Consider the following 10,368-nt stretch of genomic DNA (forward strand, 5'->3'; position numbering starts at 1 on the left):
CCGCGCGCCTCCGCCGCCCGCCCCTCCCGCCGGCGGCCAAGCGCGGCGGAGCGAGAGGACAGGGGTGGCAGGGGACCGGAGACGGACGGAAGAAATCGGTAAGGTCACTCCAGAGGTTGGATTCGGGGCGTGGATGGGGCACAGTGGGTGGGTCGGACCCATTTCGGAGTGGGTGTGGGTTGGAGCTCGAACTCCGCCAAAGAAGGGGCTGGAAGTTAGGCGACTAAAACAGGGAGGTTAGGGATTTGTCAATTCATCCATGGGAACAGGATTAAAGGTCCGCCAGCAGCCAGTGGAGGGGGCTGCCAGTTGAGCAGGGCCCTTAAAGGCGTGGACAGATGTGTGTGGCAGGGGCTTCTAGAGTTAACAGGAGGTTGGTAAGAGACTGCACAGAAGTGGGAGAAACTGGACAGGGCCCTGTGAACAAGGACTCAAATTTGTTACTGGCAGGAGATGGCGCTGGGTTAGAGGCAAATGAATGGGCTCCAAGCTCCCTAGGGGTAGAGGGTGATGGATGCCGGAGGGTAGAGCCAGGTAAGTAGATGGCTCATCTGGGCTTAGCAGACAAAACCTCAAAGACATGGGACTAGGAGGACAGACCCTTCCCTTACACAAACACCTGGGTCCATATCCCCAGACCCCCTTGTTCCTTTCAATAAAGATATTCAGGGCTAGCGTCCTCAGCCCAGCACCATGCCTCCCCACCCAGGAACTGGTTCTGTTCAGAGTAGAAACTATGTATGAGCCAGAAAAGTGCCAAGAGCCTGGCATGGTAGGTTGAGGCCTACAGGCCTGTTTATCCTCCCGCCCTGAAAGAAAGTAGTGAAAGAAGGCAACAGAGGCGACACTGACCCAGACAAATGCCACGTTTATTTCACAGACACTGGGAAGATGGGTGAGAGGTGGAGGTGGGACACAGGTGCACAGCTGCACATGGTCATCAGCGACGCACTTCCCACACTGAGGCTCCAGCCAGGCAGTGCCTCCAAGCTGACAGTGAGGAGTGAGTGCAGGGAGGGCCCTTGAACACTAAGCCCCCTGAAAGGCCAAGGGTGACAGCTCCAGCTGTCCCAGGAAAACCACAAATAAATAAGAGTGGGACACGGCCCCACCCATACAGATCATCTAGTCACCCATCTTCACTCTGGAGGTCTGCAAAAGAAGAACAGGAGAAATCAGACAGAGACAGAGCAATAGATAAAACAGTGGCAAATGACAGATCAGGCCTAGCAAACCCATGGCAGGATGGACAGACTACAACATACAACAGATGGATGACTAGACCATGGGCATGCTGTGACAAACACGGATGAACAGACAACCACAGAGTCAGGCTATGGGACAGAGAGATGAAAAGAAGTGGCATATGGTCAGGACCAGTCACCAAGAGTCAACCCAGCTAAGCACTCAGTCCCATTCAGACCGTCTGGCTGATCCTTAGCCACGCTTACACACTGTCAAAGTCAAGACGCACACAATTCAGACATGCTGTCCTACTGACAGCAGACATATACACAAGCCCTGAGAAACACAGTCAAACACACCAAGACAGACTGACACACAGCCAAGATCCCAACCCAGTCTAGACTACAAATAAACAGACAAGAAATAACAGAACAGAAAGACTTAATGAAAGACAAAGACACAATGCAGCAGGAAAATAAACATTACAGTTCTTAATGATACCAGATTGGAAAACTTCAAAAAGAAAAACCAAAAGATGGGAATGAAGTGGTGGGAGGTTCTATGGTTACATATGGAAAAGGGAGCACTATGGTATTCTGGAAGGACAGTGAGTCTGGGGACAAGGACATAGGTTCCCCGGGAGATTCATCACCTGAAGGATTGCAACGATGACCCCAAAGAGGCCAATGGCACTGCCAAAGATCTCCACGATGAGAATCTTTACAAAGAGGCTGGGGTTCTGTGCATCAGCCAGGGCAGCTCCACTGCCCACGATACCCACGCAGACTCCACAGAAGAGGTTAGACAGGCCCACTGTGAGGCCAGCCCCAAACATGGAGTAGCCTGTGGGGATGGAAAAGCGTATTGAGGCCAAGCCAGGTGCAAGGGGAGAGGAGGACAAGGGCCCAAGATGGACTAATGGGGCCAATCACTACCCCAACTCAGCAAAGTAGGCCAAACAAAGTGAAAGATTAACAAAACGAGTCTAAGCTGGGCCATGGAAGGGGAGAAACAGACATGAAGCCCCAGTTTTTTTTCTTTCACACATCCACCTACCTGCATGGTAGTTTCGATGTCCAATGGCCTGGGGGTCAGTGGCACTGAAAGGCTGTGGGAGGCAGAGAAGTAATCAGAAGCCACTCCTTATGCCACTCCCCTCCCTCAATATCACTAAGCACTGTACAGAACACACTGAAATAGATGCCCACCCTACCCTGGTTCTCCATACCTCGGCCATGTTGCTAATCACAATTGCCATGATGATGCCATAGATGGCCACAGCCTCACAGAAGATGATGCTGGTAGTGGTGGGCGTGGGGATGGAAAGGAGAAAGATCAGAAAGAAACCAAACTTCCTCCCCCAGAGAGTCCCCAGCGGACACCCCATTCCATCAGAAGGCTGGTCAGGAGCAACATGTCAGATCAAACAAATATGCAGCTCACAATGCAGATGGTTCTGACAACCATCCGAGGACCCTACACTTACCTGACCAGGTTCTTGGTCTTGATCCTGGGGGCCTTCACCCCTCCCCCAATAATGGAAGAGCCAGTAATATAGATGCCCCTGGTGGAAGGATAAGAAACTGATGAACAGAGCCCAAGGTTGTCACTGCCCCCAGGATGACTAAGGACCCACTGACACCACCTGCTATGACTCAGCCCCTCCCCTCAGTCCCACCACTCAACACTCACCATGCTGCCCCAACCACAGACAGGGAGATTGCTAGACCGATGCCCAAGTTTGACCACATGAAGGGAGAAGTCTCAGTCAGGAACCTGGTGTGAAAACAAGCAGGAAAGCAATTTCAGCCCTGGTGAAGAAGGGGGCACAAAATCCAGCCCCTAACCTGCCAAGCCCCGCCCCCCCCCCCCCGCCCGTCCTGGATGTTGGGACAAAACACTTCATATCTCCCAAAGGTCCATATCCCAGGAAGCTGGGGATGGGGTAGAGTAGAGATCTTAGGTCAGAGAGGAAAGGCTGTAGGAAAGCTCCTAGGGGAATCCTCTCCCGGCCCTCCCTTACCATGCCACATCAAAGCGGAAACCCAAGTCAAAAATGGTGTAGCAGATTCCTGCAGCAGTGAGGAAAAAAAAGGGGGTGGGGGGTTATAGGCGGCTCTCTAAAGAGAAGCTTCTCAACTTAGACAAGAAAGTGCTGCCCAGCTGATGTGCAACCTCCCCGAAGGTCTGCCTACACCTAGGTCAAGGGAGAGTCCTCAGGTTGGCCTTTCTGTGAAAGTAGGGCTGTCTATTCAAATCCCTGTGCTCAGGCCTCCATTTTTCTGCCACTCCCTCAGTACCATATGCCCCCGCCCCGTGACTCCACCTCCCAGACCAAGTGCCCCCACCGGCAGCTCCTGGCAGGCCTGAACGCTGGAGAAAAGAGGGAAGCGGGAGCTCTGGCCGGGAACACCGGATTCCACCAGACCAATCTGAGCCGCTGTTTACCCAACAAGCTGTGGGTGGGGGGAGGGCAAAACGACCGTCAAAAGAGGAACTGAATAGTGGGCTCGTGACCGAAGCAGGCCCATCAGGAGCGAGGGACGGCAGCAGCGAGATGGGGGAGGAAGCGGTGGTGATCAAGAGGGACCGGGGCTGCTCTCGCGGCCCCGACCTCCCGCCGCCAGCGCCCCTCCTCAAGGAGGTGGAGATCTGGATCTCCTCGGTCAGGGTCAGAAGCCCCAAGCGTGACGCAAGTCCTCGAGGCCAGCGCTGGGGCCCAACATTCCTGGGACCCCACTTCTCCCCCTGGGCTCCAGCCCCACCAGCTCGGACTGGATGTCGGCCCCGCCCGCCAGGGCCCAGCCTCACCCACGACAAGCATGCAGGCCCAAAAGGCCACGAAGACCCCGGAGTAGAGCAGCGCTAGCCCCGTCATGGCGGCAACGACGGCGGGACTCGGGTTCGTGGGGCCACAGCTAAACCCGCGCGTCCCTGCGTCCGCCGTCCGCCCCGCAGTCTGTCCGCCCGCCCCGCAGGGTCACCTGACTTATCCACGTGATGCGCCGGCACCACGTGACCCTGCGCCGCTTCGCCGCCAGATCAGAACTTGGTGACGCCGGAACTGCAAGCACTGAGGATTGTGGTTGTTGTAGTCTTGCGCTTCGGAAGAGGCTCCAGCATAATTAGTACCTCGACCTCTAGGTGGTCCCTGTCGCGTCTCTTCAACTCCGCTCCTCCTCAGCCTGGACAGTCAGCCCCCGTTCAGCCCACCAGCCCTGCAGTACACCGGAGCCTGCTCTTGGGCCTCCCTAGCTTAGCCTCCAAGCCATTGCTGGTCCCCTGTGCCCCCTCCCTTGCCGTCCTACCCAGTTCCGTGAGGGTGTCATGCTTTCTCACTTTGCTCATGCTCTTTTCTCTGCCTGAAGCTCTCTTCTTCGTGCTCATCCCGTTGCCTAGTTAACACCTACTGATCCCCAGAAAGCACTTTCAGAAAGCCTTCTCTACCCCAGAGGCAGGGTGATAACCTGCTCTGGGCTTCCCGGATGCCCTGGTGATCCTTATGAAACTTCAGATCATGTCACTCTTTGGCTTAAAATGCCATTTCGGTCGGAATAAAAACCACAGTCCTTATAATGGCCCACTAGGCCTCTCCCAGTGCGGTTTCCCATGCCTCTTACCTGACTTCATCTAACATTCTCCCGCTGACTGCACTGGCCTCCTTGCTCTTCCTTGAACATACCAGCCATACCCCCAGCACATCACCCTTGCACTTGTTCTGTCTGTTCTACTTATCCACCCGGCCCACTCCATAACTTCCTTTCAGTCTTTCTCACAGTCTTCAAAAGGCCTTCCCAACTGTCTTGTTGAATGTTGCAGCCCACTCTCCTTTGCACTCCTTCCCAGCTTTATAGTTCTCCATAGTACTTATCACCACTTGGCATGCCAATTACTTTATTTTGTCCATCTCCCCTCACCCCCATGAGAATGTAAGCAGCATGAAAGGGTTTTTGAGCTGCATTTCCAGTGCCTAGCACACTCCATACATTATTTGTAGAATACACGATTGGTGCCCACCTTGTCTGTTGCCATGGACCTTTTACCAATCTGCCTCTACCAGTAGACTGGGCACTCCCTGAAAGCAGGGACCACATCTCCCTGTTCACCTGCTTCTTTAACACCTTGGACAATGCCAGCATGCCAAGCTTCTCTGCAAATGTGGGGAATGAAGAAGTGCCCACAGGGGCTTCAGCTTCCCTCCTTACAGACGGTGCTGTTTCTCTGTGTGGTGATTGCTTACTTAACTCCCTCTCTTCCCAACTCCACTATGAGGATGGGAATCCAGTCAAATACAATTCAGACCTGTAGTGTTTGACGAATCAAAAGAAACAGGAGTAAAAGTATCCAGTTTATTCAAGATTCTGTGATTTCCCTGAGAAACAAATTAAGAGTCATTGTAGACCAGCACTGTCCAAAATAACTTCCTGCAATAATAGAAATGTCCTATAGCTGCACTGTCCTCTCATGTGACTAAACAAGCACTGAAATGTGCTTGTTTTTATATATAGTTTTTAAATTTTTTTAATGTTTATTCATTTTTGAGAGAGACAATGCAAATGGGGAAGGGGCAGAGAGAGAGAGGAGACACAGAATCTGAAGCAGGCCCCAGGCTCTGAGCTGTCAGCACAGAGCCTGATGTGGGGCTCGAACCCACAAACCGTGAGATCATGGCCTGAGCCGAAGTTGGACACTTAACCGACTGAGCCACCCAGGCGCCCCCATGTAATGTTTTATAATATGCTTTTTATAAATAAAAACTGTGTTTTTATTTATTTGACTTCTTTTTAGTGTTTTTTAAATTTATTTTGAGAGACAGAGACAGTGTGAGAGGGGGAGGGTCAGAGAGGGAGATATTATAGACTCTGAAGGAGGCTCCAGGCTCTGAGCTAGCTGCCAGCACAGAGCCCGACATGGGGCTCGAACCCACAAACCGTGAGATCATGGCCTGAGCTGAAGCTGGACGCCCAACCGACTGAGCCACCCAGGTGCCCCTATTTTACTTATTTTTAAAGTTTATTTTTAGCAGTCTTTACATTCAACACAAGGCTCACACTCACAACCCTGAGAGATCAAGAGTCACATGCTCTTCGGACTAAGCCAGCTAGGCACCCTAAGAAATTGAGTTTAAATACATGTTTAAATAGCTAGATGTGTCTAGTGGTTGCTTTATTGGACAACACAGGTCTAGACCAGTGGTTTTCAACAAGGGGCAGTTTTGCCCCACAGGAGACATTTGTCAATGTCTGGGGGGCATTTTTGGTTATCACAATTGAAGAGGGGTATGTCACGGGCATCTAGTGGGCAGAAGCCAGAGATCATGCTAAACATCCTTTAACACAAGGATAGTCTCTCACAGCAAAGAGTCATCTGACCCAAATTTGTCAATAGTACCAAATTTGAGAAGTCACAGTCTAGACCATCTGGAACCTTTGACAAGGGCAGATCCTCAATTGCACACCAGAAACTGGGACTAGCCAGAGGTCCTGGGCTACTCCCAGAAGGACAGATGGACCCATAAGACTTCAGGAAAGCCCCAAATCAGTCTCCATCAGTCCAATAGACATTTATTAAACCACTATATGCTAAGCCTTGTGCCAGTGCCAGGACAGGACAGAGCCGAATCCCTTCTTCAGTGAGGGGCTGTCTGCTCTCCCCTGCATCAAGGATCCAGGCAGAGGAGTGGGGTTGACGCAGGGAGTATTAAAGTTCCTTGCAGCAGCTCTTAAGTCCATCTGTGTCTCTGGCCCCACGTGGTATCAGCTGCCTCCCTCATCATCGTAGGCGATGGCAATGCCTCGTCTTCCACTCACAGCTCCTGTGGCCAGTGTCTGACCCAAACGGGGCTGCAGCCCCTGCCAGCTCCGGGAACTAAGGAATGAGGCTGCAGAGAGAGGGGACTGAGGCCAAGTGGGCTAAATTCATGGAAAGGGTTCAGCTGGGAGCAGAGACTTGGCACACTTACCTGCAGGGCTGCTCTCAGCCAGCTCCAGCTGGGGCCGTGAGGTCAGGGCCAAGCATCCAGGATCATTTGATGGCTTCCAGGCAGGTGGGGGTCGGAGTTCCCCAGTAATGAGTGACACATCTGGGGTGTCCCACAGTTCTGAGTCAGGTGATGGGAGGGGCACGTGGAAGGGAGAGCCTGAAGAGGGAGAAAGAGGATCCATGCTGGCCCAAGTCCATGCCCCAGGTGTTTCCAGCTCAGGCAGTACTGCACCACTCACCAGGCAGTAAATCCGAGTAATGGGTGAGGTGGGGAGCCAGGCCTAAAGGTGGCCAGGCAGGGTTGCAGGCAGCCTCCAGCTCACATGGCGCCAATACAGGCCGGAAGAAGCCACCAGAAGGCTGTGGAGCTAGAGCACCAAGAGGGCAGGCCAATAGCACAAAGATATCCATTTCAGGAAAGTTGGCGAGCTTGGGAGGTGTGGGCCGCCCCAGGGCCAACACATAGCTACGCTTGCCTGCGGCTTGAGCCAGGTTCCGCAAGTGTGCCAATGCCTCACGGTGTTGGGCCACACCCAATGTGCCTGCCAACAGCCCCACCACCCGGGCATCTCTGGCCCTCTCTACCAGGTAGTGTCTTCGTGCCCTGAGCCGCCCAGCCCGGACACCTTCATCCTGAGTCCGCCCTGTGTCTGGGCAGCAGGTGAAGAAGGGCTGCCCTGGTGCCCAGCCCAAGAGCAACCGGCTCAGGTCTGGGTCAAGGTCAAGGTCAGTGCTGGCTTCAGAGCCCCCCACATAAAAGGCAGCATATTCTTCCAGACACCTCCCTGGAGCCAGGGGAAAGCGACGCCCAAAACGCTCCAGGGGCTCAGATTCCGGACTGCAGGAACCCACTGGCAAGGGAAGAGCTGGGCTGGAGACAAGCAGGTCCGGGTACCTCGGGCGCAGGAGAGTGGCCAAGGCCTCTGGAAGAAAGCGATGGTGTCAGGAACCCCTTCATCCCCAAGAGACTGAATGTGACCCAAAAGCAAAGAATGGGATCAAGGCCATATCGAGAGCTCTATAGGAGAGTACTGAAATGGCGCATCACGGCATCAAGCAGGTGGGCCACCCTTCCTGCATGCACAGGCGAAAACACTCACCCAGGGCATGGGCACAGGCCGGCTCACTTAGCAGCACCACAGGCGCTTTAGGGTCTGGGTTCTGGGCCTCAAAGGCCTTGGCACAGAGCTCCAAGTGCACAAAACGTTGACCAAGGACGAAGGCCACAGGCAGTGGGCGGGCTGGAGGGCTTAAGCAGGCAGGGCCAAAATGTACAAGGGCCTGAGCTCCAGCCTGCTCAGCACCCAGTACATCCACACAGCAGCTGCAGGAAAGATACCATTAGTGAGAAGGGTTCTCATCAGCAAAAGCTGTCCTTCCTGGGTAACGTGGTCACTGAAGAAAATAATGTTATGAAAAGAACACACTGTCATTGAGGGGAGCAGGTATCAAGAGAGGAAGGAAAAACAGCCGCTGGGGGCAGACACTGTCCTAGGGGGGAAACACCATGAGCCTTGGATCAGTAGACCTACTCCACCCTCAATCTTCAAGCTCAAATTCACACCTGCCATAAGCCGTGTCGCCCAGAATAAACATCTTCGACCCTGTAGTCTCCTCCAACCGTGCAGCCACGGGCCCAGCATCTCCCAATAGCTGGTCAGGAAACTGCAAGGCCACCTGTAGGCATAAGCCATGGAGTCGTGAACAAACTCTCCTCCACCGAGGGCCTCTTAAGGAAAACCTTCCAAGAGTCCCTACCTAACCTTCCAAACCCCTCCTCCCAGAGGAGCAACTCCTCCCGCACCTCCATCCTCACAAAATTACCCCAAGATCCCGATCTTCGGGGCGACCCACCCCAAGGTGAGCCATCCCTCCCTAACCTGCCCTCACCCGTTGACACCCTAGATCGCGGACAAATCCAGCGACTCGTTCCAGCTCGTACACGCAGTCCAGGTCCACGAGAGGAGTAAGTACTCCGGCAGCGCCCGCCTCTCGCTGCAGCGCTGCCTCGGCGGGGCTGCTGAACGCAGACTCCATGAGGCACAGCTTGGGTGGCGGGAAGCAGCAGGGACCTCCCTGCTTCAGGCCCCGTCCTCAAAAGCAACCCCCAAAGAGTCAGAGTCACTTAGCGGGGGCGGTGGGGCTGGGAAGTCAGTGCGCAGCCCTTGGACCATCCCTCCACCCACCCAAATTCACTTTTCTCTGCTACACCACTACACTCTGGCACACTATCGGGTTACTTCCGGGTTTTTGAGGCGGGGCTGGTAGTAGTTTTACCAATCAAACTAGCACGGCTCCCGCCCTCCAATCCTCGCCAGGCCGCCCACAGTGAACCAATAATCTGCCTCAGAGCCCCAGTCAATCGGAACTACCTCAGAAGGCGCGGGGACTTGTGGGTCTTGTAGTTCCCCTGGACCTCCTCTCCAGCGATTCCTTTTCCGTTCAAACCGCCTTCAGAGCTCAGAAAAACCGCCCTCTCACGGCGCCTGGTTGGCTCAGTCGGTGCGGCATGCGACCCCTGATCTCAGGGTCGTGCGTTTGAGCCCCACATTGGGTGTAGAGATTAAATAAACTTAAAAAAAAAAAAGAAAGAAAGCAACTCCCTGAAAATAACTCCAGTTTGAGCAGCTCCTATCTGTTAAAGCACTTCATGTACATCCTATCATTTGGCAGGTAGCATTGCCTAATTTTCAATTCAGGTGCCAGACTGTCTGGGTTTGAATATTGTACTCTGCTATTACTTCTTACTCAACATGTCTGTGACTGTTTCCTCATCCCCAAGATACAGGTTGTAACAATAGCACTCCTGATAGGATTGCTGGATCAAATTAATTTATATGTAAAACTTTATTAAGTAGTCCTTTGCATATCCTATATACTGAAAGCATTCGCTGTTATCCTCACAGCAGTCTGTCAATAGGCAAATATTGAGCACTTACTGTTCACCAGGCACTCCTTTCTTAGCGTTTATAGTCTTTGGAGTAAGAATTGTCTCAGGGTGCTTGGCTGCCTGAGTTGATAGAGTGAGCAACTACTGATCTCACAGTTGTGAGTTTGAGCCCCATAGTGGGTTCAGAGTATTTAAAAAAAAAAAAAAGAATTGTCCCATTTTACAGATGAGGAAACTGAGGTTCTGGTAAGACCTGGCAAGTCAGTGGCACAATCAATATCAAACCCAGGTCTGACTTCAGAAACTAGGCT

General features: G+C 53.1%; 2 protein-coding genes across 5 annotated transcripts; both read right to left on the reverse strand.

Moving 5' to 3' along the window:
- Positions 1–848: 848 nt before the first annotated feature.
- Positions 849–4,171, reverse strand: ATP6V0B (ATPase H+ transporting V0 subunit b). 2 transcript variants are annotated; one of them, XM_029949413.1, is made up of 8 exons: positions 3,997–4,171; positions 3,209–3,257; positions 2,878–2,961; positions 2,672–2,749; positions 2,414–2,483; positions 2,242–2,293; positions 1,838–2,028; positions 849–1,152 (listed from the first exon to the last, which is right to left on the reverse strand). In XM_029949413.1, exons 1-8 carry the CDS (start codon positions 4,061–4,063, stop codon positions 1,126–1,128), a joined length of 618 nt encoding a protein of 205 aa, XP_029805273.1. In that variant the 5' UTR covers positions 4,064–4,171; the 3' UTR covers positions 849–1,125. The 2 variants fall into 2 exon arrangements, with proteins under 2 accessions (XP_029805273.1, XP_029805274.1); XM_029949414.1 differs by lacking the exon at positions 3,209–3,257 and having other exon boundaries at positions 3,997–4,153.
- Positions 4,172–6,723: 2,552 nt separating this feature from the next.
- On the reverse strand, positions 6,724–9,360 carry DPH2 (diphthamide biosynthesis 2). 3 transcript variants are annotated; one of them, XM_029947329.1, is made up of 6 exons: positions 9,058–9,360; positions 8,732–8,844; positions 8,268–8,491; positions 7,407–8,090; positions 7,148–7,324; positions 6,724–7,066 (listed from the first exon to the last, which is right to left on the reverse strand). In XM_029947329.1, the coding sequence occupies exons 1-6, from the start codon at positions 9,202–9,204 to the stop codon at positions 6,942–6,944; spliced, it is 1,470 nt and encodes a 489-aa protein (XP_029803189.1). In that variant the 5' UTR covers positions 9,205–9,360; the 3' UTR covers positions 6,724–6,941. The 3 variants fall into 3 exon arrangements, with proteins under 3 accessions (XP_029803189.1, XP_029803190.1, XP_029803191.1); XM_029947330.1 differs by lacking the exon at positions 7,407–8,090; XM_029947331.1 differs by lacking the exons at positions 8,268–8,491; positions 9,058–9,360 and having other exon boundaries at positions 8,732–8,810.
- Positions 9,361–10,368: the final 1,008 nt, after the last annotated feature.

The sequence above is a fragment of the Suricata suricatta genome, chromosome 8 (genome assembly GCF_006229205.1).
Source record: "Suricata suricatta isolate VVHF042 chromosome 8, meerkat_22Aug2017_6uvM2_HiC, whole genome shotgun sequence".
Taxonomy (NCBI): domain Eukaryota; kingdom Metazoa; phylum Chordata; class Mammalia; order Carnivora; family Herpestidae; genus Suricata; species Suricata suricatta.

Bases quoted from the DNA above. Each gene is read 5' to 3' on its own strand.
- ATP6V0B (XM_029949413.1), bottom strand. From the start codon at position 4,063: ATGACGGGGCTAGCGCTGCTCTACTCCGGGGTCTTCGTGGCCTTTTGG. The intron at 2,750-2,877 runs GTGAGTGTTGAG...TCCTTCCACCAG, and splicing joins TCTGTGGTTGGGGCAGCATG to GGGCATCTATATTACTGGCT. The intron at 2,294-2,413 runs GTATGGAGAACC...TGCCTCCCACAG, and splicing joins TGATTAGCAACATGGCCGAG to CCTTTCAGTGCCACTGACCC.
- DPH2 (XM_029947329.1), bottom strand. From the start codon at position 9,204: ATGGAGTCTGCGTTCAGCAGCCCCGCCGAGGCAGCGCTGCAGCGAGAG. The intron at 8,091-8,267 runs GTGAGTGTTTTC...GCTTTCTTCCAG, and splicing joins GGCCTGTGCCCATGCCCTGG to AGGCCTTGGCCACTCTCCTG. The intron at 7,325-7,406 runs GTGAGTGGTGCA...CTCCCTCTTCAG, and splicing joins TTACTCGGATTTACTGCCTG to GCTCTCCCTTCCACGTGCCC.